The sequence below is a fragment of the Actinia tenebrosa genome, unplaced genomic scaffold (assembly GCF_029948245.1).
Source record: "Actinia tenebrosa isolate PJP-AT-01 unplaced genomic scaffold, QUT_ActTen_1.0 PGA_scaffold3__52_contigs__length_22856419, whole genome shotgun sequence".
NCBI classification, from domain to species: domain Eukaryota; kingdom Metazoa; phylum Cnidaria; class Anthozoa; order Actiniaria; family Actiniidae; genus Actinia; species Actinia tenebrosa.
The window spans coordinates 12,977,757-13,004,787 of NW_028292580.1; the positions used below are offsets into that span (position 1 = coordinate 12,977,757).

Below are 27,031 nucleotides of genomic sequence, written 5' to 3' on the forward strand. Positions count from 1 at the left end.
AGTGATTTAGTGGGATAGGAATTATATTAAAAAACAAAAGAAGATCACTGAACCTGAACTTTTTCTTTTGTCTTTTAATATAATTCCTTTCTCACTAAATCACTAATGTTCTAATATCGTATGACAACGTTCTTGCAAGTAGGCGTATATGTAATTGCATTTGGCTAATTCATTCTCCAAGATGAGTAGATTCAAGGAACCTAAAAGTAGAAACCAAGAGGCCTCATGCCCTGATGCAGCAGTACCAGCAAAAACCAGCTACGCTACAAAGTAGGCTACAAAACAGTTTGGCAGATAAGAATGGCAGAGTTCACGTAAAAAATATCATTGCTCCTAAAGAAGAATCAAATTTGAAATTCCAGGGTAAAGAGTTCTTTCAAGATCTAGGTAAAAGTCTAGAGGAAATGATTGCGGAATCCTTAAACTTTTGGTTAGTTATAGTTCCATTTATTTTGTGTTAAATTTGTTTTTTTTTTAATGTGTTTTTTTTTCCAGGAAAAATTGGATCTGATAAAAACTCTAATGAATAAAAGATTAGTGTTTTATGAGATTTAAAACTATTAATGTTTAATTCATCAATAGTTTTAAATCCCTTCAAAACCTCATGAATAATTCATAAGCCTTTGGTCCAATTGGAGCCACCATACACATCACATGCATGGACCTTTATAGTCCTCTTCATTAGTATTCTTTATATAAAGAATACTAAGGACGACTTTATCAGAGATAAAGGTATATCCAAATTTAGATGAAGACTTAGAGCCTCATCAAGGTCTGTCTCACATACAATCACCGATGACCCACAAAATCTAAGTGACTAGCAATCCTGTCTTGAGACTAGCATGCTGTCTTTAAAATGTGGGAGCCTTTATTGGGAATGACTGCACATGATAGTGACATATAAACCTCAACTGCACATGACAGGTACATACAAACTGCTATTGCGATGTATAAAAGTCCATGCTTGTGATGTGTATAATGGTTCCAGTTGAACCAAAATCTTATCTAAAATTGTTCATGAGTTTTTGAAGCAATTTAAAAAACTCGTAGATCGTGTTTTATCAGGTCTAAAACCAATCGGCTACGCCTCGTTGTTTTATACCTGATAAAACACTCCTACTCGTTTTTTAAACACTACATAAAAATACTAATCTTTGATTCATAGAGTTTTTTGACAGTCTTGATCTCCCCTCCATCTCTCTCTTCTTGGTTTATTATTGCTACATAAAAACAATGTCACATGTTCTTATCCATTGCCATGATTGGCTTGCTACACTAATGAATATTTATGCATTTTCTTATGACTAATAATGATGTCTACAGAGGAATATTTAAGTCTGTATTGCTTAATTACCTTCAATCAATGCAGGCTAAGAATATAATGGAAAGTACTTTTTAAAATATTCACCAGATTAAGAAAGTATTAATTTTGATCAAATTTAGTTAAATTATTTTCCAGGTATATAAACCATCTTTGCACAACAGCTCTTTTAGACAGTTCTTTTGTAATTCCTTTTGAGAGTGTGATAAGTGCTCAGCTTGTGATTGTGACAGTCCATATTTGCTGTGAGCCACAACAGGAAGACACTCCTCATTACTAACCGATGGTATGTTGAAGGCAACAGTAGGTTGGTACTGCACCATGGTAGCAGTAAACTCTCCTTTTTGTGTAGTATTTAATAACTTACAGATGTTGTGTAAACATCCTGGTAATATAGGACCAGTTACTTCAAGGCTGAATAGCTAAAACAAAAAAATACATTCAACAATGTAAGGATTTCGGATGAAACGTGTAGATTTGATAAAACATGACGCTACAGCTATAACTATTGATATGATTATTAAAGTGAAAAAACGTCATGTATCGAATCTATGCATTTTATGTGAAATTTTTACATTCAATATCATGTCAAAATGCGAAAGCCTCAAAGATGCTATACAGTGCTGCGAAAAAGGATGAAGGATCATTACTTCTCAACTTTCAACACACAGGTAAACCATACATAGAAAACTATAGCTGAGTGTCAGGAATATTTTAGATGGAACTACATATGTATAATGCCTCATTGTCTTTAAACACAAGATAACCCACAATGAAAAACCCAATGATGTTCCAAAATAAGCCTTTTGCAATAACGTCACATGATCCACCCCATTTTGAAATGAGAAGTTGTGTCAAAATGGACATCAGAAATGGAAAGAGCACCTCAATATTACTAAGAGCTTTCATGTTATACTAACCTGTTTCATTTCTTTTGTTCTCTGGTGCCTCACAATTCCTTGATGAACTTTATGAGATCTTAGGGTAGCACCTTCAAAGGCAACAGGTGAGATAAGTGTTGGAGGGACACCAGCAAGCTGACCATTCTTAGGGGTAATACTTCTCCAGTTTAAGATAAAATTATACAAAGCTTGTGTGTCACTGCCTTGAACAACAACAGTAGAGTTTGGATGTTGATCAGTGTTTCTGGTTTTTGCCATTTGGATATTGTTCTTGTGTGATTCTAAAGTGGCAAACTGTTCTTTGTTTAGACCCATGCTCTGTAGCCAGTCTTCTTCATCCTCCCACTCCTGTGCATCAACTTTTTCATCATGGTCATTATCTTCAGCTTCTGAATCAGAGTCAGACATGTTGGACTCTTCATTCTGACCATGAGGCAGAGTGTATTCAATCCCTGGAAATAAAGTACAATAAGTACATGCCACATATATTTCTACATTGTACCCTTTTCCAGAAAACTATTGTAAGAAAAAGTCTAATACAACGTATCACCAAACTGGGTTTTCACACCTGAAAAACATACCTCAGTCATGTCTCCAAATGTCTATGGCTTTGCCAACAAACATAAAGACTAAAAGCTTGAGTTGTTGGCAGGGTTGTAGACATTTGGAGGCATGACTGAAGCATGTTTTTCTGGCATGAAAACGTTATAGTTTGGTGATCTCCATAATAGTTCAATGGTTCATATTACTTTGAAAAGCCACAACGCCAAGGTATGACAAATTTAGTTCAGAATAGACCAATGTTTTGACATTACAAAGCTAAAAATAACAATAATTGTATTAATATTGTTGTATTAGACTTTTTCATTTGATTGATAATGCCCAGCTTGTACATTGCTTTTTTACTTGGGCAATAACCTGTTATGCCAGTTCTCTTGACCATTCACATTGAATGGTGACATGTTTAGCAGTCTAATGTAGCCAGTCAGCATGCCACTATGCTTCCCCCCCTTGATTGTCATTACAAGAAAACTAAAACTCTAGCCATTATAAATACGTTTTCCTGCACAAACATACCTTCTTTAGTCAGTGCATCCCTAAATCCTTTAGTAGTGGGAGAAACCAAAACCTTAATTTCTGGATTATTAGCAACTTCAGCAGCTATGAACAACATTGAACAGTGATTTGCAGAAAGATAAAAATAAGGGCATCGACCACAGCGGAGAAGATTAAAGACGGAATGAAAGCTGGAAACCCAGTCTTGGTGAAGGGAACCTGAGAGCTCAGGGTCAAGAAAAATATTAGAAAAATTCCCTTTTTCTTGGAATTTTTTCGGGTTATTTCTTGGATATGATTGAAGCCAAGGCAAGAAAGGATGTATCCAGCTCTTACAGTCTTTGTGAAGCAGAGTACGATAAAAATCTGCACTTGAATCTTCGGTACTTTTTACATTTTCTTCAAGGATGTTTTCTGACTCACAACGTACAAAACCAGAGATTCCTTCCGCTAGTTCAAAACTTTTTAGCGAATTTGACCAACTAAAAGACGTCGAAGAAGTAAACCTAACTTTAGTTTTTAAGCTCCAGTCAATAGGAAACCTTTTTTGGCCTTGTTTTGAGGTTTTTCCTTCGTCTTTCTCTACTTCTCTGTCTGTTGTTTTCTCTTCTTTAGGTTCAAAAGTATCCTCGTTGTTTCGTAATTCAACATCTGAAATATCAAAATACTTATTCTCCTTCTCTTTAGGCTCTTCTCTTTGACCATCTAAGGCCCTAAAAAGCTGGTTCTCTTGTTCTTTCTGATCACAGTTCGTTTCTAAAGTTCTTTTTTTCCGAGGTGAACATCCAAACGGGTTCTTTCTCTTCGAAGCGAGTCGGCCATTTTGTTGAACATTTGGACTCAATGGCTTTAAAACGTTAAGATTCTTCACTGTTGAAAGACCAACAGAACCGTTTTTCTTCTTTATCTTAAGTTTTATCTTTCCTGGAGGTCTTTTCCATGTTTTTGAAGCAGGAGAAGTTGACATTTTGGAAAGTTTTTTTAGAGAAACAAAAAACTAAAAATTTATTGAAAATAAAAATCCCGCCAAAATGGACTATCCCCAGTCTTACTTACCGATAAAACACAGGAAGCCCGCAATCTTCAAAAGCCTGACAGCCACGATTTTAAGAGGAAGAAAAGGGGACCGGGTTGAAAGGGCTCCAAAAATGCCCTTTGTCTGAAGTCTAGGACAAACCATGATTTAACTAGAAAATTTTCATTCTACACACCTCTCACCAATGTGACCCAGGTTTGAATCCCGCCGGGCTTGGTGTTGTAAGAGTACAGTTGATTCTTTGTTCTCTTCTGTGCTTCATTTTTTCCCCCAGGTTCCCAGTTTTCCTCCCTTCAAAAAAAAATCAACTTCTAAATTCCAATTGGAATTTTATTGGAGCCACTCTGAGGAATCCACTGTTAAATCCCTTTTATCAATTCCCTTTATTTTACTGAGTGCAAAGAACATAATGAATGGCTTCACAAAGGGAATTCCATGGAACCTAGCTCCCAGTGGATAGTCTATTGCCTGATTCCCATGCCATGACTTTTGTCAAGATCAGTGCCTAGCAATGAAAAAAGTGATATGAATCTAAAAGAATGAAAATCCCTTGTTGGGAGAATTATAATCAATTTTCCATTGATTCCCTGATTTTACCATATATACTCTTTAATAATATGTAATACAATAACGACCATTTATCAATATGCTATGTTCTGAAAGTAACAAATTTTTATTTTAATTTGTTTAATTAGTTCAGACTTTTTATGATATTGATCTTTAGAGAATGACCTTTACATTTAAAATATACATTTTTTTTGAAAATGACTTTTAATGCCTCACATTTTGGAGGTCTACCTACTAATGGTCATGCAATTTAGAGACAGGTTGCATTAGCCTTGTACACTAACCTTAGGATTGTCATGCAATGTATATTTCTCTGGAGAAAATTGTTGCAAGACAACATGAAGACCTTAGGAATGTCTGGTTAGGAGGCTTCTGTTGCCTGTTTGTTGTGGTTCACTTAAGGCCCATAATACATGTTGAAACTTTCAGTTGAAACGTGTGTGCAACAGCATCGGGGTACAAGATTCATAGGGATGTTAGAGGGTGCAATTTAGACTTGGTGAAACTTTTGTCAGGAGAACGTTTCTCAAAAAGTAGAACTGCTTCCTACTCATGCAACCAAAATTTGTATCACCAACATTGAAGTTTCAGGAAGAGATTGCGCCGTATAACACCCTTGTGAAACTTGTATTGCAATGCAGTTGCACATGAGCTTCAACTAAAACTTTCAACGTGTAACAGGGCCTTTATGTTTTGCATGGATCTTGCATTTATCAACCTGCTAGCCTCTCTGTTTTTGCATCAAACTGTAACACTATGATTTGGCAATGGTAACATTATAACAATCTATATATCATCATCAACATATATTTATATCATATTATATATATAGCTAAATAATATTTATATCTGTTTTATAAATTCTTACACCAACTTGAATATAGTTTTTCTTATAAATAGCTGTTATTACAGTTGAGCCTGGAATGCGATATTCTTTTGTTATAAGAATCATACAAGTGAAGCTATCAGTCCAACGCAATGCTTGTTGTGTCATTTGCATGCATCCATAATGTCTGCTATTTTTAAATAACTATTGCTTTCTGTAACTCAACATTAGAAAAAATCTAGTATGCTGTTTTAGAAATGTGAATAATAATAGAAACATTATTACTGCCACTTTCTGTTTGTTCTCTTATTATGCCAGAGATGGTGGAGCCCTTTTTAAAGTGTGTGTGTCTGGGGGAAGTAGGGGGGCAAGGGGGAGGAGGAAGTAATCTCTGTGTGTAATTTCTCTAAGGGGTGAGGTCAAAACAATCGTCCAAAATAGGGACCCGATTTTATGAATTAAGGTGGTGGGTACTGGTACATACCCCCATCCCTAGCATACATGCAGACAGACAGTCCATCCATTTCTGTGATTTGGCTTTTAGTTTTGGAGATATTTGGGGACAAAATCTAAGATTTTACTTCCCGAGGTGGTGGGTACCGGGTAACACCATCCCTCCCCCTTAAATCGGGTACCATGAGATGACAATTGTTTTGCCCTCATCCCTAAGTGAAAAGGTTTCATTTTCATATAAAACCCCTCCTCCTCTTCCCCACAGCTTCAGTAAATTAAATAACTCTGTCGGTATCTTTAAGATCAAACACAATGGGAGAAAGTTTTGCTTTTTTGATGGGTTGTTGGTTGGTTGGTGTTTTGTCTTTGGGTCCAGTACTTTGTTCTTTTATAGTCTCATCTAGGGAGTCATCAATTCTTTTTCGCTTTCTTTCATTTAGAACCTGCAAAGAATTTATCATAGAAACCAATTAATAAAAATTTAAATTTAATGAAATTTATGATAAACTCAAAAAATCCCATCAATCCATCCCTTCGTCTGTATTCTCATCTGTCCATCTATCCTTAATCCATCAGTTCGTTCATCCATCCATCCTCCCATTTGCCTATCCATCCACCCATCTGTCTATCCATTCATCCACCTGTTCATCCATCTGGCCCTCCCTTCTCAGTCTATTCCTCCATCCATCTGTCTATCCACCCACCTATCTGTCCACCATCCACCCATGCTCTATCCATTCATCTGCCTGTTCATCTATCTGACCATCTCTCCATCCTCAGTCCATCAGTCCATTTCTCCATGCATACACACACACAAAAGCATGCCCATGAAATCAAAAAAATCAAATCCAAATAAACTTCAACAAGACTTACTTCTTTAATATTCTGCAAGACCAGTTCTTTAATCTTTACTGGCGACAATGGTCCCTCTACACTTCCTTCTCTTCTCACATACACCTGGAGATTGATTTAAGCATATAATTTTACAAATAAAATTATCAGAAGTTAAAACAAAATTGTACAAGAAATTAAAACACACTTTGTACAAAAGATTAATAAAATAAATAAATATATATATATATAAATAAAATCAACCAATCGATTTTGTTTATAGAGGATAACACTGGACAGTAATGCAAATGAAAAATTTGTGGTCCTCTTTTAAGGTTACTGGAGACCTTCAGGGATGTCTCATTTAAGACTCTCTCTACGCAACACTTTAAATAAAACCCCATAAAACTTTATATTGTTTTAAAGGTCATATAATAAAGATTCAGAAAATAATATTATTTTAAAGAGAATTTTTAATTTGAAACAATGCCGGAGCCTTAATGTGTGTTGGTATGGCCAAGGCTTGAACCATGCACTTCTGCACACAACAGACAGACACTCTTACCAACTAAGCTAACCTGCAGGTGATGGTATAATGTATTAATATTTTGATCAGAAACTGTTTGTCATTTAATATCTACATACAGTTTTTCCAAAAAATATATTTTACACATACAATTATTCTATTGATCACTTTATTATGATGATGAGTGGATACTGATCAAATTAATATTGCTAAATTTTGTATGTCATTTTCTTTTGACCTATATTGGTGGCTTTGTAATTGGGTCCTAGACCTGCAAAGCTTTCCATCCATCTCAAAGTGGTAAAGTTGGATAAATAAATAATTTTACTTGACAAAGCATAAACATATTACTATCACACACATAATTTAACCTTATGATGGCCATCTTCATACAGTTCTCCTGGATCTCCTTGTCTGACTGCAACTTCTATGATATATGTGTCAGCTACAAAACGTCTGCGTTTCATTGACCAATCATGATAGGTCTCGGGAAAGCAGACTGGAACAAAGTTCACACTGAAACATTTCAAAAAAAACATTATGAAAATTAATGAAGTGTCCATTTATAGTAAATGTTTTACTGGCCCTAACTAAAGAAATTGAAAGTCTGTTAATTGAAATCACCATCACCATCATTGTAATCATCATCATGATCATAATAAACCATATCCTAATAAACCATCATTATCATCATCAACACCATCATCATCATCATCTTATCATCATCATCATCTTATCAGTTTCATATTAACACAAAACACAGATTATTACTATCATCATCAAGATGAACATCATCAGCATCATTTATCATTTAATTAGTATCATCATCATCACCACCACCATCATCATCATTAGCACCATTATCATCACATTATCACCCTCATTACCATGATCACCATCGACCCATCATTATCATTATCACCATCAGCAGCATGATCACCATCATCATTAGCAAGACCATCATCATCACATTATCACCTTCAACACCATGATTATCATCATATTATTAATACCACAACCACCACCACCACCATCATCATCCTCTCATTGTCAACATCATCATCATCACCATCAACATTATCATCATCATTAACACCATATCACATTATCATCATCATACCATGATCACACCATTGACCCATCATTATCAATATCATTATTATCCCCATCAGCAGCATGAACACCATCATCATCAACAAGACCATCATCATCATATCATCATATACCACCACCATCAACATCATCGTCTCATTGTCAACATCATTGTCTCATTGTCACCAACATCATCATCATCAACACCATCATCATCATGCATCATCATCATCATCATAAATACCTTTAACACCAATATCATCATCATCACCATCATTATCATCATTATTAATACCACCACCATCAACATCATCGTCTCATTGTCGACATCATCATCATCTACACCATCATCATCATCATGCATCATCATCCTCATCATGTATCATCATCAATGCCATTAACACCAATATCATCATCATATACATGAATACCAAGTATAAGATTGCCATGGATCTAAAATGCTCTAGCTGCAGTTACCTGTATTTCCTGTGATCAACAGGTGGCCTGAAATTATCAAACTCTCTTTTTATTGCAGTAAGAATCAATCTCTTGTACGAGTGAGAACAATAACTGACACCTTGAACCACACCTTAAGCATAAATAAAGAAAATATACTCCAAGTGAGAAAAAATTACTTGTTAAAATTATTAATCTTCCTTTTTTACTGTATGCAAAACTTGCACAGTAGGCAATGTTCAAGAAAAAAGTAATTAACATTTCATTAACATCTTTCATATGGTAAAAGTAAAACAATCAATTAATTTACTTGCAAATTAACTGAGCAAAAACAACTGAACTGGATTCTCGGGGGGAGGGGGTACTCCCATATATGGACTATACGGGGATGATCCGCTGAGCAGGGTATGGTTTTTCGAGCTTTTTGTCATAAACAGGGTAATGCAATTTCACTCAAGTTCCAAGTTCTTCCTGAGTTTCCTGTCATATTCAGGGTTTCTACATTTGTATTGACCAAAACTGGTTAAAAACGATACGTGAGCTGACATGATAATTGAAACAGGAACTCAGTGCTATTATTTATATCTTTTTTCATTAACAGGGTCCACAAATTTGAGTTTTTTTGTCATAAACAGGGTACCCCTTTCAGAATCCCAGCGGAACACCCCTACCCAAATCCTGGCGGAGTACCCCCAGGCCTCTATCTATTATCTGAATAAAATGTAATGTAAATATGTTTCATAATTATCATGCATACCATTATCCAAAATGCCAGCAAGTAGAACACCACCACTGGAGTTTAAAAATGCACTGCCATATTTTCTTACATGCTAGAGAAAATAAAAATATTCAGCATAAGATTATGAATCATGTATTTTAATATTAATTAAACAACTATATAGTCTGCAATAGACCTTTTTGAAATAGACCTTTGTTGTTTGTTGTGCACATTTCATGCATATGTGATGCTACTTTTGGGAGTTGATTCTTTCAGTGTAAATATAAATTTAACATATTCGCCATAAAAGAACAATTCTTGAAGGAAACTCATGTGATCTGAAATGGGCAATTTGCATATGACAAGGTCTATAAGAATTAGGTTCCAAATATACATGACACCCAAATAAATACTAGATAACGGATTTATTTATTGGGGTTATACGTAAATAGAGAGTTGCTTGTTGTTTTTTTCAACTTGTGCCATAAGGGTTTTTCTCTGGATTTCCTGGTTTAGCAACTCACTTCAATTATGTACATTATGAAAGAGTGAAGACATACCTCTGGCAGGACTTGAGTGGGGTATCTACCACCAGCAGCCTTAAATTCAAAATTTTTGCATTCAGTGATACCTAAAACAGAATTCAGCTCATAAAAAGTTTGACTCCTGAAAGAAAAATTTTACTAAACATTAGTAAACTTGTATGGTACTTTGTGTCCTACTGAATTATCACCAGCAGAATTATCAGAGAATTTAGAAATATTAAAGTATAGGCCTTGGATTCTTTTAATTTAGGGTAAAAGTTATTTACTATTTACTTCTTGTCCACCACCTTAGATTGGGATAACATCAGACACTGAGGATGTAACTTGTCACTTCAAGCAAAGAACAGCTTAGACTGTGGGCAGTCTTACTTTTCCTCTCCCTACTCCTGACTACTTGGCTCTAATCACCATGCAATTGCATCCACAGGAATTATGAAAACTTGTCTTATCTCAGTCTGGAGGGAAAAGTGGGACTGCTTGCCATCTTATAAAAACCAAACAATTCTAATGCACTTCCCACTTCACTCTCCCAGGGATATTGATTTAATAACCAAATTTTCACCTGGCCGAATTGACTGGTCAAATCAAACACCAAACCGTGACATTTTGATGGTCAATAACCTGTCTGTTTGAAGAAGGCATTCTAACGCACATCTATGTAGCCTGAGTAGTGGCCCTGTATTAGAGGGATTGTAGCAAGGGGAGTTGGGGATTAAGGGCGGTTCAAACAGACTAGCATTCTTGACACCTATTGTAGTTTAAATTTCAAAATTGTCTGGGCTTGCATATACAGCCAACTCCTGATGGGATACCTTGATGTAATTACCTTAATTCAGAAGCCACAGCACTGGGGCTAAATGCCTCCTGCGGAGTCATTACATATCTGACAGTCCTCCGATTTGCTGGAGTCTGCTGCTCTCGACTACTCTTTTTGAACTTAAAAAAAGATTTTAAATCAAGGTTGGATCCAGGATTCTGGGTGAGTGGGAATGGGCTTTATTTTACAGAGTACATAAAATAATTATTTTATAAACATCAATAAACATTTTATGAAAATTAGGCATTATTAGCCATTTTGAGTTTGAGGAAAAAACTGGATCGAGTTGGCATTGCAGTGTATTGTGGGGCTGTTTTATGGGAAAAATTTCCAAGATGGACATTTAGCTCATTCAGTTTTATTAGTAGAGTGTGTATATATAGCTATTCATATTAGGTGAAGAGTCATATTTGTTGAAACTCTCATATTAAACCATTATTATTATTATTATTATCATTATCATTATCATTATCTGTTAAAAAAATATGCCAGTTATCAATCCCCACTGGTCAAGCAGCGTGCATAGCGGCGCTTTGGGCGTGTGGGTGAAGAAAGTGAAGGGGATTGCTACTGGTCCACCCATTCACCAATTAGTATATGTAATAGGACTCCATGCTGTCCAATTAAGAAATAATTGGACGAGAAAAATTCCGAGGACTGCCAAAATTGGATGAGGCCGTAGGCCGAGTCCAATTTGGCAGTCAGAGGAATTTTTCGAGTCTAATCATTTCTTAATTGGACAGCATGAAATCCCATTACCTATTAATTATATAGCTGCCTAATTAATCCCATATCAACAAGACCTGTCCAAATAAGAAAATAATTGGACAGTTACCTATATGGGATTAATGAGAAGCTGTATAATTAGGTGTGTTATAGGGATGTTTCCAGAAATTTGCAACAGAGTGTCTGAAATGAAAGAGGTGATGATATAGTGACATCATAAGGGATGATCCTGATCTGACTTATTGAATTTGTTCTTAGATTTATTTTTAGATTTGATCTTAGACAATTTAATCTTGAGGCAGACTAAAGATCAAGATGTATGTAGTAATGAAATCTAAGCCAGCTTGGGAGGCGTCTGGTGCACCTAGTGTAGGGACACCCCCAATCTCGTACCCAGAGCCTGTGTTTCTTCTGGCCTGTGGCGAAGAATGAGGGCTCTGGCATAATCCATTTTTTGGCGCATGCGCAATTTTCCGGAAGTGAAATAAAATTAATAAAAATCATGCTTTCAAACAAAGTTCTGTGTTTACTTCCAAACAAAATAAAAATTAGAGATCGGGAACATTAAAAAATAATTTTGGCAAGTCTTTGAACACAACATGTGCTCTTATACCACAGGTCCAAGAAATCCTGGTCTCAAAAAATGGATTATGCCAGAGCCCTCTGGGTACAAGATTGGGACACCCCCCTGGATCCCACCCCTGAGTTATAATTTTCTCTTCTTGTACTTTATCCCTCCTCTGGCATGACACCCCTTGATTACTGTCCTTAATATTCTCTTGGTATTATTGGTCAGCATTGATGGTTTGCATGTGCTCCCAAGAGAGTCAAAAGACAAAAACATGGCAGCCATCTCGGTGCGGTTCAATTGAATCTAATGGGAAATCTTTTGTTAAATACCATACCACCAACATGCACGTTTCGCAGATGAATTCCTAAAAACTGTTTATGTCTTCTGTTTTCTAGCTACCACAACCTCTACTTGAGTAGAGAGAGGTACAAACAAATGACCACAATACACTGCACATAGTCACAGATTGAAATAAAAATTGAACAATAAATACTAATCTACCTTGTCCCTTATCCAGGAGAGCAGTCGATTGGTCCTCGTTGCCTTCTTTGCTGGTGGTTGCTGTAAACGAACAGGATCAGTTCACGTGTGAGGAAGAACGAAAAGAAAAGAAGAAGGACGATCAGTAAAAAAAATTACTTGGCTATCATTAAAGATTGGCTCCCTAATGACTTACCTCTGATGTTTCCCCTTCATCGAAATGCTTTCTTTTTCTAAAGAAATTCATTTTAGGAGTGAAAAGCCAGCGATCAAATACCGTGATTCAAGGCCTAGTAGGGACTGAACGACAAGATGACGGATGATCGAAATGCCCGCTAACAAAATACTCGTATTTGATTGGTGGAGCCATACAAAACATAGGGAACCCAAAACAAAATCAGGACCAAAATCTGGGTTACGAGGTGTAGATTATAAACTCATTCATTAATCTGTCAGTCATTCTGCACAGTCAGTCAGACACCAAGCGATTTAGTAAGTTTAATTAAAGATAGTAAAATAATCCGTTTTATTTCGTGCTTTCTTTTTTCGTTCTTTCTTCCATTCATTTCCTTCCTTCCTTCCTTCCTTCCTTCCTTCCTTTCTTTCTTTCTTTCTTTCTTTCTTTCTTTCTTTCTTTCTTTCTTTCTTTCTTTCTTTCTTTCTTTCTTTCTTTCTTTCTTTCTTTCTTTCTTTCTTTCATTTCCTTTCGTGCGCTTAAATCCTTCATTTGTTCGTCAGTAAATTTCTAAACAAGCCAGTTAATCGATGCAGCTTATTATTTATTGAAGAAAAAACGGATAAAATTAAAACAAAATCTTCGTCGTAGTACATAAGTTTTGCCTTTATATTTAATTAAACTTAGAGTACAAGGCCGGACTTGGTTGTCTTTGGGTTTCCTGTGTTGAATCTAGATGATATCTCATTTCCAAGAAATGGCAGTCTTCAAGCGAAATAAGAGAAGCGTTTGACTCGCTTTAAAATGGATAACTCCGAATTGCAGGCCACTGCAAAGGAGTCCAAAAGTAACGAAAGTCCAATTAGAAACACGAAGAAAAAGAAGAAGAAGAAGAAAAAGGGATTTCGAAATAAAGACACGGATGATTCTTCCATCCCTGCTGAAGAACAGCCAGCAGATGGAGGAAGTGATACTTGTGTCACCGAGTCTTTATTCAAGGCATCGACTTCTACGTTGGAAGAAGTGGAGGCTTTAAAGGTAACCAAAGTATCAGATGAGACAGAAAAAAGTTCTAGATCTGAAGATGTAGAACGGAAAATAAACCAGCAAGCGGAGACGGGTTTCAAGGATTCCGAAAATAGTCAGACCGACAAGCAAAAGACCGGAGGCGAAGATGACAGGTCAAGTCTTTCGACATTTCTAGATCAGCCAGAAGAAAAACCAAATGCAAACGGCTTAAGAAAGAAGAAGAAAAAGAAGAAATCAAAAGGAAAGAAAGGAGTTTTGGTATCTCATGTCTTATCGGAACCTCAAGATGATCCAGGCAAAGACAAAGACCTCGAAGAGGATAATGATGGCGAAGACTCGAAAGGCGGAAGTCCGAGCGAAGAGGAAGCTGCTGAAGATCAGCCAGAAGAAAAACCACCAAGTCCAAACAGCTCAAGAAAGAAAAAGAAAAAAAAAAAATCAAAAGAAAAGAAAGGATTTCTGGTATCTCATGTCTTATCAGAACCTCAAGACGACTCAGACAAAGACAAAGACCACGAAGAGAATAATGGCGAAGACTCAAAAGGAAGTCCGAGCGAAGAGGAAGCTTCTGAAGAGGAGAAATTTAAAGCGTTCATTCACGACAAAGAAAAGGAACCAAATGACCTTCAAAAGTTTACTAAAGAAGCTTTTCTACTTTCAACACCTGAAAAGGAAAGGTACGTAAAGTTTCCCTAAATCTTAAAACAGATTTGTAGTTGGTTTATATGGGTTTATAAGTTTGCCGGGGGCTCAGATAGTCATCTCGATAAACCGGAAGAAACAAGAAATACTGCTTCCAGTTTCCACGCAGTTTTCACGCAGTTTCCACGCAGCACGATATGATCACTTCATTTGATAGTGCACTATACCCGCAGAGTACGTACCCTTCGTGCTTTTGTAAAGTGGGAAAGTGATTTTGAACGGGCATGGAAGGGGAGGGGAGGGACGGGGTAAGGGATAAAATGCTACTTTTTCAAAGCCCACACACCATAGAAATTTATACCTGCTTCCCTAGTGCGTGTTGCTGATACTAAACCACAGGGAGCCCAAAAGTGCTAGATAAAAAAATATGAAAAGACCAGGAGTGTCTTGAAAAAATATATATATATTACACTGTGTTATATATATATATATTACACTGTGTTTTTGCTTTATTTTACTTTTCAACAGTCCCTTCCACGTTTTTGTTTTGTTTTGTTTTTGTCAAGTTTTGATATGAGCAAGTTAGCAAAAATCGATCAACACCATTGGACAGTAGAGGAGTACCTCAAATTTAGCATATTTGCCAAGTTAGAGGGTGATAGGCTGGAAATGGCGAAAATATAGGTCCGTAAAGTTGCGACATTTGCAGACGTTTGTACGGGTGGGGGTAAAGTTTGTGCCCCCACCACACAAACGTCTGCAAAATTTCGTGACTTTGCATAGCTATATCTTCGCCTGTTTCCAATACAACACTATCAAATTTGTTGGTGAATTTATTAATTTATAGGTGGTTTTTCCCGCATTATCAATGTTTTTTTGCTAACTCGTCCATGTAAAAAAGTTGGTTAATTGTATTATTTAGCACACTTTTATAACCTCGACCCTTTTTTTCAATCAATGGTATTTTGTCGAATTTATTTCATTTTCGTCTAGGACTTTCATCTTAAAATTGAGCTCCCTGTGGCCTATGTAGAAAGCAGAAGTAAAACAAACGGCTCTGGTTTACTAGGATGTTACTTTCTTCATACCAAAGACTCTTACAGCGAAATCGTGTAGTACATCTACATTTATTTAAGTCCATCAAAAGGGGTACCCATCACAGACAGACTGTAACTAAAACCCTTACTTTTTTGTAATCGTTTAGAAACAATTTTCTTCAAATTGTCACTCTTATTTATGGCGTGGGTCTCCAAGCTCTTCGAACGATTTTCATGGATGTTCATCCCACGTGGTCAAACAAGCCTGCTGATGCAAAATCTCTTGTTAAGGGGTCCATGAAACTTAAAGGACATGAATTGGCTTCCTTCAATAAAGGTGACATCGACAAATGGGATGTTTCACTCATCACAACCGTACTCCTGTATTCCAAGAAATGCAAAGATGAAATCTCCAAGAGACCAGGGTTTGAAGATGCTATTCGCAGCATTAAAGACCACAAAAATCGTTTGATAAGCCATATTAGCTCGGAAAAAATGCCAGATGCAGAGTTCCAAACTTACTGGCCAGTAATTTCCAACGACATTGTAACTATCGGAGGCAAGTCGGAAGATATTGAAGACATAAGTAAAGGTAAACATTCGGCAGTTTAAAGTCAAATTACTTATTAGTAGATGATTCTATATAAGTACGTTTTATAAGTGTCATTCGACATTTATAGGCTTTTGAATTTTCAAATTGTACGGAAAAAAAATCTTAGAAGTCAGTAGAGCTTGCGCCCCATTTCGGTTAAGTAGGTGTTGAACTTGGTGCTAGGTAGTGCTAATGTGTTGCTGGCTTTCCCAAAAGGAAACGCCCAAGTGTTAGCTCTCCACTTGCGTCACCCTACCTTTATAAAATTCCATAAGTTATTCCTGTCGTTCTATAGATCAGTCTTCTCTTTTATAGTTGACAATACTGGTAGGCGTTTACTGTATATTTGTTTTCCTAGTTCTTAGTTCATTACTCTCAACTTGTCGTGAAATTATTTGTTTTTCTGAAAAGTATTTGCAGCAATATTGGTGTCAACTACCTTTTTAAAAGTGACCAGGTTAAAATGTTATCATATTAATTGATAGAAATTTAATGTTCATTTTATTCTATTAATTTTTGCTCGTTATTCGTTTGGTATAGGCGATGTTTTGGAAACTGGCAAGTTTTATCGTGATCTATTTCTAGAAGAGATTAGTAGCCGAGATGCTCTTCATAGCAAGATGTCAGACATGGACAAAAAACTAGACATTCTGATTGCAGACAAATACCTCGGTTCATCCAAGGCTGACTCTTCTCCGAGTCTTAAAGATTTGAGTGGCCCTAAATGGGATGAATGGCTCAGGTTTTGTGATAGAGTGTCTAATTTTGATTACCATCAAAACAATTACATTCTGATCACTGATGCCATGTCTCGTGAAAACGTACAGCATTTTTCTCCCCTTCGAAGTGTGCCATGGAAAGTTGTCCTGGATTTTGACCCATGTTCCGAGGAAAAGGGCTTATACCATGATTTTATCAACAAAGAAGGAAAGATCAGCCTTATCAACATGATAACCCCTGATGAAATACGCCGCCAACATACCACCAACCTTGTCAGGCACCTGGACACACATAAGACGCAATGGGTATTTGTAAATGGCCGAGAGAAAGATAGCGTTGGAGGTCCTCAGGAGTTGCAAGAGTGGAAAAATTCGTCTGTGAAACAAATAACTAGGTTTTTCAGTTGCTGTTCAGATCCTGATAAACTTGACAGGCACAAACCTATTATTTGTCTTATTTTGCTATGTCGAGAGGAAACTGTTCCATTTTTAACTGTAACCCTTGACAGACTGAAAGAAAGTTTTGACGATTTTAGCATCAATTTTGTTGGTGTTAAACAAGCACGCTGTTACGACCTCGGGACGGATATTAGCATCACAGAACTTAGCCCAGACCTTTTAAATTTAGGATTGGAAAACTTCTTTCAAGCGTCTTCTGTAAAGGAATACCGGTTGCCAACATCTCAAGCAGGGTTACCAGTCAAATTGACACAAAATCAGTACCTCTTTCTACAAGAATACTTAGATGTCTTGTATGACGGATGTGAAGACCTCCCAAACTTGAGAGGAGAGCCGGATGGAGAAGAAATCTTGCAGAAGTTAATCAATGAACATAGAGAGTCTTTCATGTCTGGCAACTGGATTTCATTCATAAGTCTTTTCGACAACCATGACGCTCGGCGAGAGATAGGGAATGCAGTTCGAACTCATATTCAGCGGCTTTTAGACCTAGGACCGACTCATTCAACTATTGTAGAATTATGCCACTCACCAGGAACAGGTGGCTCTACGATTGCTCGTCGGGTTCTATGGGATCTGCATAAGTTCTTTCCCTGTGCCATTGCCAATATGGAAGGTCTCAACAGTGACTTTGACGATGATTTAGTTTGGATTAATGGACTTGCAGATCGTATCAATGATTTGCACGATTTATGTCGCACGATTCCCTTGGTACTCCTGGATGGAAAACATGCAAGAATGGAAGCCATAAGTAATAAGCTTGTAAGAATATTAAACAACCGGGGACTGAGAGTAGTACTTCTGAGATGTTTACACCGATCAAAAGGAAGCGACATTGAATCCACGTCCGAAGCTTCAAACGTCCATGCCAGATTTTCTGTTAACGTGAAGCTAGAGGAGTCAAGGGCTGATCTCAACGAGTTTGAGGCAAAGTACAAAGACTTCATCGAGGACTTCACGAAGAACAAGACCACATCAAGTCTTTGTAGAGTGTTTCATTTTCCACTTATTGCAATGCTTCAAGGATTAGAAGGGTTTGGTAAAAAGCTAGAGCATATAGTTTACGACACCTTTGACGAAATGACCAGCTTCGAGAAGGAAATTGCAGTTTTGGTTGCTTTCATTCAGAAGTACGCAGCTCAGGCAACGCCAGCTTCGCTTTTATATAAAGCATTTAAACCGCATTTTGGTCATGAATGTGATACCAACAAAGGAACAACATATGACGATATTAACCAGCCCATTACAGAACAGTTGCTCAACTTGATGGTACCTACAAAGCCAGCATCGGTTCGTCGTGGAGGAAGCCGCTCTAATGTTAGCTCTTTCCATGAGAGCTATACACTTCAACATCCCCTTGTCGCAGACTTGGTGCTCAAGAAAGTCTATATGGACCAAAAGCGTAATATTATTGCTTTAACGCGCGAGTTTCTTGAATTCCCAATATTCCAAGATGAGCGTTTCTTTTCTCTCATTAATGATATATTCATTAGAAATCGAAGTTCAGCAGCGAACGCAAGGTTTTCAATTTTGTTTGAAGAGCTTAAGTCAGTGAGCTCTAGTATTGCTGCACAGATCTTTTGCGAGGTCGCAGAGAAAGCCAAAGATGCCACTCTTTACGGACACGCGGCTCGATTTCATACGAAGAAAAACCCGCAATCATTTTCAACCGCTAAAGAATTGATTGCCAAGGCATTTCAGTGCAAAAATGCAAAACACAAAATCAGGTCTATCTATGACATGAAGGGAGGAATTCTTCAAAATGAGTTGAAGTTCTTGGCGAACACCCACAAAATTGACTCATTGCCCTCTTTACAGAAATTGGCTGATGAAGCTTTGCAGTCGTACAAGAAAGCAAGAAACTTTCCGCCGAGTTTTCCTAATCCTTTATTAGGGGAAGTAAAGGTATGGATTGCGTGCATCGAATGGATTACAAAGTACCAGTGTAATGGCGACTCTGATGAGACAATAAAGTTTCTCAACTCAGCTAATGCACCTCCGTTTTTTAGTACATGTGTTAGCGATTCATTCTATCTTTTGGATATCGTTGATGGTATAGTCCAGTCGGCAGTTACCCTACCAGATCCAGAAGAAACACAGAGGCAAGCAAATACCCTAAGGGTTTCTTTGATGCGCACATTTAATAAAGGAAGACGAGCACCTGTTGGCAGAAAAGATAAGGATGATGTTATTCAGGCGTGCATTGCACTATGTTCTACAGAAAATTTCCCAAAGTCCTCCCATACAGAGCTAAAGCGCTTACAGGCACACTATATCATCAGCTGCGTGGACGGCCAAATCGAGAACATTAAAAAGGAACATTTAGAGTTCTTAGTAAAGCTGTTGGAAAGTTTGGTGCTAGTGGAAAATGAAGGCAGTTCAATGGCATACCATCTGATGAAGGTTTGTTTGCTGATCACAGAACCCAGGCATTATTCTTTGGAAAAAGGTCTACGAGTAGCAGAAAAATGGATTCAGGAATCAAGCTACAACCCTCTTCCCTACTTTTACCAAATGATGATTTACTTCCTTAAAATACTAGATGGGAATCATCTTTTGTACAGGGACAGCTATCACAAAGCTATCAACAAATGCCAAGAGAATTCACAGCATCACTGCAGAGGTGCGATGTCTACTCACTTCTTGAAAAGAAAGGGAAAGGGGATGAATCGTTTAATGACCAAGAGTGCCTTATTAAGTGGAGAAGCCGAATATCCTCGAAATGTCAAAGATTTCTGGACGATCCACAGCCGCAAGAAACTTCTGGAGTGTAGAGGAAGAATCAGAATTCGACAAAAGTCTGGTCGAAGAAAGCAAGTTTACATTGAGCTCGCCCAAGGCAACATCGAACTATATGTTGGCAAAAATGCTGACATTGGACAGGTTGAACGAGATTTTTCCCAAGGAAGCATAGTTTACTTTGTCGTTAGTTTTAACTTACAAGGTCCAGTTGCAAATGGCATTACTTTTACGCCTTCAACTGAAGGTGATTAGGTCAAGAACTTTTAACGCCAACCCGTTAAACTGGATCACAAGTGTGGATTCTAATTCAGACTTGGTAAGAGTAAAAAACTTCGCAAATAGAGTTTTAGGAACTGTTCGAACTCATCTATTGATAGTGTCACTGATGCAAAGGATTTCTGGAAAATACTTTAAAAAGTTGTGGACCTGGTCTCTAGATCTAGAATACACTTCAATAGGATATCCATACACAAGACATTAAACACTTTGCAATAGTGGTGAAATGCCAAACTAAAGAACTCTGTATAGTGTTAGAATTTAAATCATATGGCTTCCGTGCTTTCTCAGTCTGTGCACCAAGACTATGGAACGCTATACCTATTCATATTAGACAGTCAGTGACAATCACTATCTTTAAGAAACAACTAAAGACTTTTTTATATAAAGAAGCTTTCTGCTGATTCCTTTGAATCTTCGCACAAATTTTTATATCATTAAATTATTGCTATATCGTTGATTAACAGTAATTTATGAGCCCTTCCTGGATTCGCTTGGATAACTGCGGCATGGAGGTTTCTGAGTCGAGTAAACTCGATTCGCGTTGTCCAGGCTAGTTAGGGAAGGGTCTATGTATCTATTATCTGATATTATAACTAGACAATATATTTTTAGTCTTGATTCTTTATGATAGTATTATGTCTATAAGCTAAAAGAAAAATTGAATAAATAATTAAGTTTAGATTAAGATACGGTTGTACGCCATAGTTACTCATGTTGGATAGTCAGAGATAATTGCTATCTCTAATATAAGAAATAAGGGCATCTAATATTTAATGACGTTTTTTCTTCCGATTTTTAGATTTTATGACTGAGTCTTAACATTACTAGGTTATCTTTTTTATTATTATTAGTAATAGTACTAGTCTAAATGTAAAGCGCTTTTGAGCTATGAGTAAAAAGACTAGAAATCAACTTTTTTACTGCTTGCATAGCAAAATAAAGTAAAGCGAGACGTTTCGTGGCGTTTCCTCATGTTAAGCATCACTCTGCTCAGTGAATTGATCGTGTCGAAAGCTTGATCAATCTATCTTTGATCGACTAGTTGGATTTGACTAAAACAATTAGTCCTCTCGCCCTCCTGCATGGCCTATGAGTCAATAGCCCATCATTTACCTGGCCTGCTATTGACTCAAAGCCCATTCGGGCTGGAGGCGCCTAGTTAGAGCTGAGACTGGTAAAAGGATGCTAGCTGATGCTGAAAGTTTTGTTACAATGTTTTGTACTAAGCCCAAAATGCATTATGGGCGATGTTAGTGCGATCAGCGAAAGCTCACATCAATATGGAATTTCCACAAACCTTTTCTGCACGTTTTTCAGGCTTATTTTTTTGTTTTGACATTATTTACATATGAGTTGTTTTACAAATGCTTATATAAACTCTCCACTTGGTTAACTACTTTCTCAGAATGTTCTCTCTATGTTGTCACGTTTTTCATTTTTAAGTTATTTAGGCCCCATCCCTACTTGTTTCTCTCAAAAGCTATTCTTCTCTTTTTTTTCCGTGCTTCCATATTCTAGTTTTTTTAACAAGTAGTTTTGAATAATGTCTTATATTTTTACCTAAGAGAGAAACGATAAGTTACGCAATAACACAAGCCTACAACCATATAAGGTCAACAGATCTGCTATCGTACCAGCTTCGCGACTCGGGCAATTTCAGAACTTTAAAAACACTCGTGAAATTAACCCTTCATTTTACTCAGCCCCATACGATTACCTATACTAAATATTGTATATTCATAGTGTTACTAATAAAACTTATGCAAGCAACATCTTCGTTTTTATTGCAATATCTTCTCTTTTCAAGTACAGTACTTGTTGGTTGGTGGAAACAAAGAAATGACGCGGCGCAATATAACATCGGACATGTCTGCCGACTTCCAAATTTAAGTAAAACGTAGTGTCCACACAAGGAAGTAGTTCGAGCGCTATATCAAAGGACTATATTCACGATTGCCTGGATAAGTGTTTCCAGGCTTCACCTAACCCGTTCCAGTGTAAAAATGCAAGGTAAAATGAAGTGCGCACAGCGTCTAGGGAGGTTCATCGTCGGCTACCATGGTAGAACAGTCATTGCGCTCTAACGCTGAATACTTTACATGACTACACTAAAAAGTGCTCCACAAGCTTTCAAGTTCTTTGTGCTTGATCTTCGGTATCCATTGCTTGTAAGCATTAAGTAAAAACTTCCCATCAGCCTTTAAAGCTTCCCGAAGTCTTTCTTTACTATCAACATTACCACTCGCTAGCTCACTCAGAAGGACTTCTGTCCGAGGTTGTAGCTTGGCCCAAGATTTAACCATTGACGAAGGACTGCCAATGAGAACGGGGACATACTTCTGAAGAGAGGTAAGAACTTTGCCTTCCAATAAAAATCTCCCAAACCATTTGAATTTCTCGAGACCTGATGGATATTCTAATTCTTGAGCGGGTATCTGCCATGCCCTGGGACCAAAGGTACAAGCCATGTGACACATGACCGTTCCTGACTCGTCATCATAACGAGGCGGAGGGTCATCTTGTGGTTTAGCGAATGTGCATTGGTTTGGAACAAGTACTGGTAGCCATCCTGGTTCGATAGCGGTGACCCCTGCGAGCCAATACAGATTTGAATAAAATTTTGTTATCTATACCATCCTGGGATATCAAAAATATCCCATATATTTTTTGAAGGCAATCCCGACTCTAATACGGGCTGGTAGAGCAGGGGCGGATCCAAGAATTTGTTTGGGGGGGGGGGGGGGGGTGTCTCAAATGTTTCTTTTGCTACAAAAAAGTATAAGAGTAATAACGGCGTTAGTGGGTATCCGCTGGAATGCAGGACACCCAGGGCACCCCCCACCCCCCGGATCTGCCACGGTAGAGTAAAGGGTAGTAGTATTTGGCGGTGATTGCAAGTAATAGACTGGAGCTTCCGAACTTCAAATTTTCAGTAGTTTCAATATTTTATTGAATGAATGGTCGTAAAAACTGGCACGCTATGTCTTACGCCATCATCAACCTTATTTTGAAATAGTTGTATACATCATTCTCTTTTGATACGCAAAACTATAAAACTACCTACCTTTCATAAACATCTTGGTAGTCTCCATAATCTCCTGATAAACGACGTACGCCGGTAGAACACTGAACAACGCAGACTTTGGATGAATAAAAACTGGTTCTTCCAGAGTCGTACAGACATACGCGTTCTTAAGTTTGGGATCATTCAACTCCTCTGAAGGGATCCTCCGTGCAACGCGATCTCCAAGACCGGCAAGACAAATCTGACGCAAAGCAATACACTGCTCAACACTCGGTGGCTTCATCTGTGGATCCAGTTTCACCTGCGAATCCGGCTTAACCAGGTTGACTACATTTGTCAACTGGGAACGCAACTTGCGTATTTCTATCATTCCTTTATGGCGAAGTCCATTCTCGTAGCAGAACTTCTCTGTGCTACCAGCGTATTCACTTGCCCCGACTGCACGTAGAAGTACCATCAAATCCCCTAGCTTCTGCGCTTCACCATACCCTGCCCAACTGCGCCTGAGCTGCGTTATTTTAGCAACCTTCTTCCTGAGTTCCTCTTTATCGCCCGTGAACCCTGCACTTTTTATGTCGTCAATAAAAATGTCATTAACAGTTAGTGCAGAAACGATAGCAATGACATACTCCAGGCAGTCTTTCTGGTTTCCAAGACAAAGCATCTTTCCATAACGAGGCGAGACTGGGAAGTTGGACATGGAGCGTCCTAGTGGAGTGATCACAGCGTTAATGTTACCCTTGACGGTTTTCTTGTTTTCTAGTGCTCCAAGATCCAGCAGGAGCGTCTCGGCGGCTTGTAAAGCTGTTGCACTAGGAGGGGTAGGGAAGGGAAAGTTGACCACCTTATTAATATTAATGCTTTTCATTTGAAGCATCAAGTCATCAACAGGCCTGCGAGAAATCTCAGCTTCAGCGAATTCCTCAAACTCATTCGTGAATACTGCGGAAGAATAAAGCCTGTAGCAGTGACCAGGCTCTACTCGACCAGCTCTTCCTGCTCTCTGATTGGCTGATGCCTTGGACGTCCAGGTTACTTTAAACGAAGACACCCCAGTGATCTTGTCATAAAATCTTCTTTTTACCATACCGGTGTCAACAACATATTTGATGTGTGGGATTGTCAAAGACGTCTCAGCTACGTTGGTCGCCACAACACATGGTCTAGTCCCCTCCGGAGCTGGCTGGAAAACTTTGGCCTGTTCTTTGCTGGCGAGCAGCGAATAAAGGGGGAGTACGTACAAAGGCAAATTGTGGTCCACCCCAGTGGTGTACGCTGAATCATCCATGTCATCAAAATCGTCGTCTTGGTCACTTACAGTGTCTTGTACTTCATCCTCGGCTTCACATTCATCAGTCAAAGGAACAATGGGATACTTGTTCAAGTCAAACTCATTCTCCGATTCCTTATTACTGCCTTTCCCATATTTCTTAGTGCTATCTTTGTCATAGGGAAAAGTTCTGCGAAGTTTCCTACATAAACTATGAACCTCACTCTGTCCTGTGACAAAGACAAGAATTCCTCCGGGTGGAAGAGTCCGGTGGATTTTACAGATTTTCCGGTAAGCTTCCTCGACGTAATCATCCGGGGTTCTTTTATTGAAATGAACAGTGACAGGAAATTGACGCGAGTCGACCTTGACGCTGATTGGCGGGCTCGGAAACAGCTTGGTATTCTCAGTAAAATCTTCCACACGAAGCGTAGCAGACATTATTACAAGCTTAAGCTCGTTTCCTTGTTTGTTGCGCAAAGGAACAATCCTTGAGAGAAGGCCGATGAGGATATCCGTAAAGACACTCCTTTCATGAGCCTCGTCGATGACAATAACAGAATACTTCGATAACAAAAAGTCGCCCTCGACTTCCTTCAGCAAAACGCCATCAGTCATGAACTTCATGACAGTATTATCAGTACAGTTGCCTTGGTAACGGATCTGGTAAGATATCTTATCAGTCCCCATGTTCATTTCCTTAGCAACGCGCTCCGACATGCTGACAGCTGCTACTCGACGTGGTTCGGTGATTCCGATTTTCCCACGAGTAGCGTAGCCTGCTTCGTACAGAAACTGAGGCACCTGTGTTGTCTTTCCACTTCCGGTTTCCCCGCAGATTATGACTACTTCATTTTCATTTATAGCTTCCATTACTGCTTGTTCTTCTGAGAGAATAGGGAGTTGAAGCCTAGCTGCTTGAATGGAAGCGTCTCTTTTTACTTCTACAAATACTGCTGGTTTGGCAAAAACCTTTTCTGTTTTAGCTTGAAAGCTGTAATCTTTCTTCTCGGTAGGATTTTGCTTGCCTTCATGGGGGTCCTTAGGCTTGTCCTCTTTTTCTTTTATCTTTGCACTAGTTTCCTTCAAATTGGTTCTTTCTTGAGTCTCGTCTTGATCTAAATTTGTCTCCTCTGAACTCTCATCACATGAATCTTTATCTGGAACTTCCTCGTCTTCATCTTCGCTACTTTCAGATTCCGACTCTGTCTCGTCTTCTTCTACCGTCTCGGGCTTTGATAATGGTTGGATAGCCTTTTTTAGCAGACGAACCTTTTTTGCCTTTTTTCTTCCCTTTGAAACACTGGACATAATATCCTGCTGCATCGTTTCTTTAGAAATTTCAGAAGCTGTTTCTGAAAGCTTCCTTTTGCGATTCAATTGTCCTAGTCTAGTTGCTGAACTCATAAGTTCAAGCTCGCTTTCACTGACAGCATGTTTTTCTAATTCTTTCAACAAGTCTGCTCTCTTTGCTTTCTTTTGCTTTCTCTCTACAATCTTCTCTAGACGCTTTCGTTGCGTCTTCGATAGCTTTTTCTTCCTCTCTGCCTTAAGAATCTTCGTACTTTTATTCTTGTTCTTATTTTCTATAACCAACGGGTTAGTACCTTCCGCAGAAGTCCCATAATCGTTTTGTTTTAAACTTGCATTATCTAAAATGCCCTCCCCAGGACGAGCAGTGTCCTTCGCAGAGTCAGAAGACTCTGTTTCTTGATTACCTTGTCTTGCTTTCCAGTTGTATCCCTTCTTTGAACGACCCATAATCGTTGTGCACAGTGTATAAACTAATTAAAAAGTCCCAAACCAGGAATTTTCTTAATAATATGAAAACACGTGCAAATACAGTTCGTCCACCATCTTGGATTTTGGAGAACTCGGTAACTCCGCTGGTCAAAGCTTTGACTCATTCGCCACTACCGACTAGGGGAGGGGTGAGTAGGTAAATTATCTTTATAGAAAAAACTTCTAATATAAAATAGAAATCATATTATAGATGTCCCATCTAATTTTTCATATTAGATATGAATCTAAATTTTATAGTTTTATGAAATAATGTTTTTAATGTGTCGAATAAAAAAGTTTTGTTTTTTCACAATTTTCTCCCTCCCATAGAAAAAAAGGTTTTTGTAGCGGAGAAGG

The 27,031-nt window shown here is 38.0% G+C and overlaps 4 protein-coding genes across 4 annotated transcripts; 1 reads left to right on the forward strand and 3 right to left on the reverse strand.

Annotated features, from left to right (window-relative positions):
* Positions 1–1,327: 1,327 nt before the first annotated feature.
* Positions 1,328–4,293, reverse strand: LOC116306614 (protein downstream neighbor of son homolog). Its single transcript, XM_089036050.1, has 3 exons — positions 3,301–4,293; positions 2,242–2,675; positions 1,328–1,743 (listed from the first exon to the last, which is right to left on the reverse strand). The coding sequence occupies exons 1-3, from the start codon at positions 4,244–4,246 to the stop codon at positions 1,444–1,446; spliced, it is 1,680 nt and encodes a 559-aa protein (XP_088892176.1). The 5' UTR covers positions 4,247–4,293; the 3' UTR covers positions 1,328–1,443.
* A 735-nt stretch (positions 4,294–5,028) lies between these two features.
* LOC116306621 (uncharacterized) lies at positions 5,029–13,251 on the reverse strand. Its single transcript, XM_089035300.1, has 9 exons — positions 13,120–13,251; positions 12,945–13,004; positions 11,156–11,265; positions 10,345–10,450; positions 9,824–9,896; positions 9,088–9,199; positions 7,890–8,034; positions 7,035–7,118; positions 5,029–6,604 (listed from the first exon to the last, which is right to left on the reverse strand). The coding sequence occupies exons 1-9, from the start codon at positions 13,168–13,170 to the stop codon at positions 6,437–6,439; spliced, it is 909 nt and encodes a 302-aa protein (XP_088891426.1). The 5' UTR covers positions 13,171–13,251; the 3' UTR covers positions 5,029–6,436.
* Positions 13,252–13,847: 596 nt separating this feature from the next.
* On the forward strand, positions 13,848–22,367 carry LOC116306616 (uncharacterized). Its single transcript, XM_031716698.2, has 3 exons — positions 13,848–14,804; positions 15,974–16,398; positions 16,939–22,367. The coding sequence occupies exons 1-3, from the start codon at positions 13,903–13,905 to the stop codon at positions 20,568–20,570; spliced, it is 4,959 nt and encodes a 1,652-aa protein (XP_031572558.2). The 5' UTR covers positions 13,848–13,902; the 3' UTR covers positions 20,571–22,367.
* LOC116306622 (putative ATP-dependent RNA helicase DHX37) lies at positions 22,356–26,798 on the reverse strand. Its single transcript, XM_031716705.2, has 2 exons — positions 23,662–26,798; positions 22,356–23,187 (listed from the first exon to the last, which is right to left on the reverse strand). Exons 1-2 carry the CDS (start codon positions 26,651–26,653, stop codon positions 22,706–22,708), a joined length of 3,474 nt encoding a protein of 1,157 aa, XP_031572565.2. The 5' UTR covers positions 26,654–26,798; the 3' UTR covers positions 22,356–22,705.
* Positions 26,799–27,031: the final 233 nt, after the last annotated feature.

Bases quoted from the DNA above. Each gene is read 5' to 3' on its own strand.
- LOC116306622 (XM_031716705.2), bottom strand. From the start codon at position 26,653: ATGGGTCGTTCAAAGAAGGGATACAACTGGAAAGCAAGACAAGGTAAT. The intron at 23,188-23,661 runs GTAGGTAGTTTT...ATTGGCTCGCAG, and splicing joins TACCAAGATGTTTATGAAAG to GGGTCACCGCTATCGAACCA.
- LOC116306621 (XM_089035300.1), bottom strand. From the start codon at position 13,170: ATGAATTTCTTTAGAAAAAGAAAGCATTTCGATGAAGGGGAAACATCA. The intron at 13,005-13,119 runs GTAAGTCATTAG...GTTCGTTTACAG, and splicing joins ATGAAGGGGAAACATCAGAG to CAACCACCAGCAAAGAAGGC. The intron at 11,266-12,944 runs GTAGATTAGTAT...TCTTTTTTTAAG, and splicing joins TCTCCTGGATAAGGGACAAG to TTCAAAAAGAGTAGTCGAGA.
- LOC116306616 (XM_031716698.2), top strand. From the start codon at position 13,903: ATGGATAACTCCGAATTGCAGGCCACTGCAAAGGAGTCCAAAAGTAAC. The intron at 14,805-15,973 runs GTACGTAAAGTT...GTAATCGTTTAG, and splicing joins TCAACACCTGAAAAGGAAAG to AAACAATTTTCTTCAAATTG. The intron at 16,399-16,938 runs GTAAACATTCGG...CGTTTGGTATAG, and splicing joins TATTGAAGACATAAGTAAAG to GCGATGTTTTGGAAACTGGC.
- LOC116306614 (XM_089036050.1), bottom strand. From the start codon at position 4,246: ATGTCAACTTCTCCTGCTTCAAAAACATGGAAAAGACCTCCAGGAAAG. The intron at 2,676-3,300 runs GTATGTTTGTGC...CTTTATTTCCAG, and splicing joins GGATGCACTGACTAAAGAAG to GGATTGAATACACTCTGCCT. The intron at 1,744-2,241 runs GTTAGTATAACA...TTTTTGTTTTAG, and splicing joins GAACAAAAGAAATGAAACAG to CTATTCAGCCTTGAAGTAAC.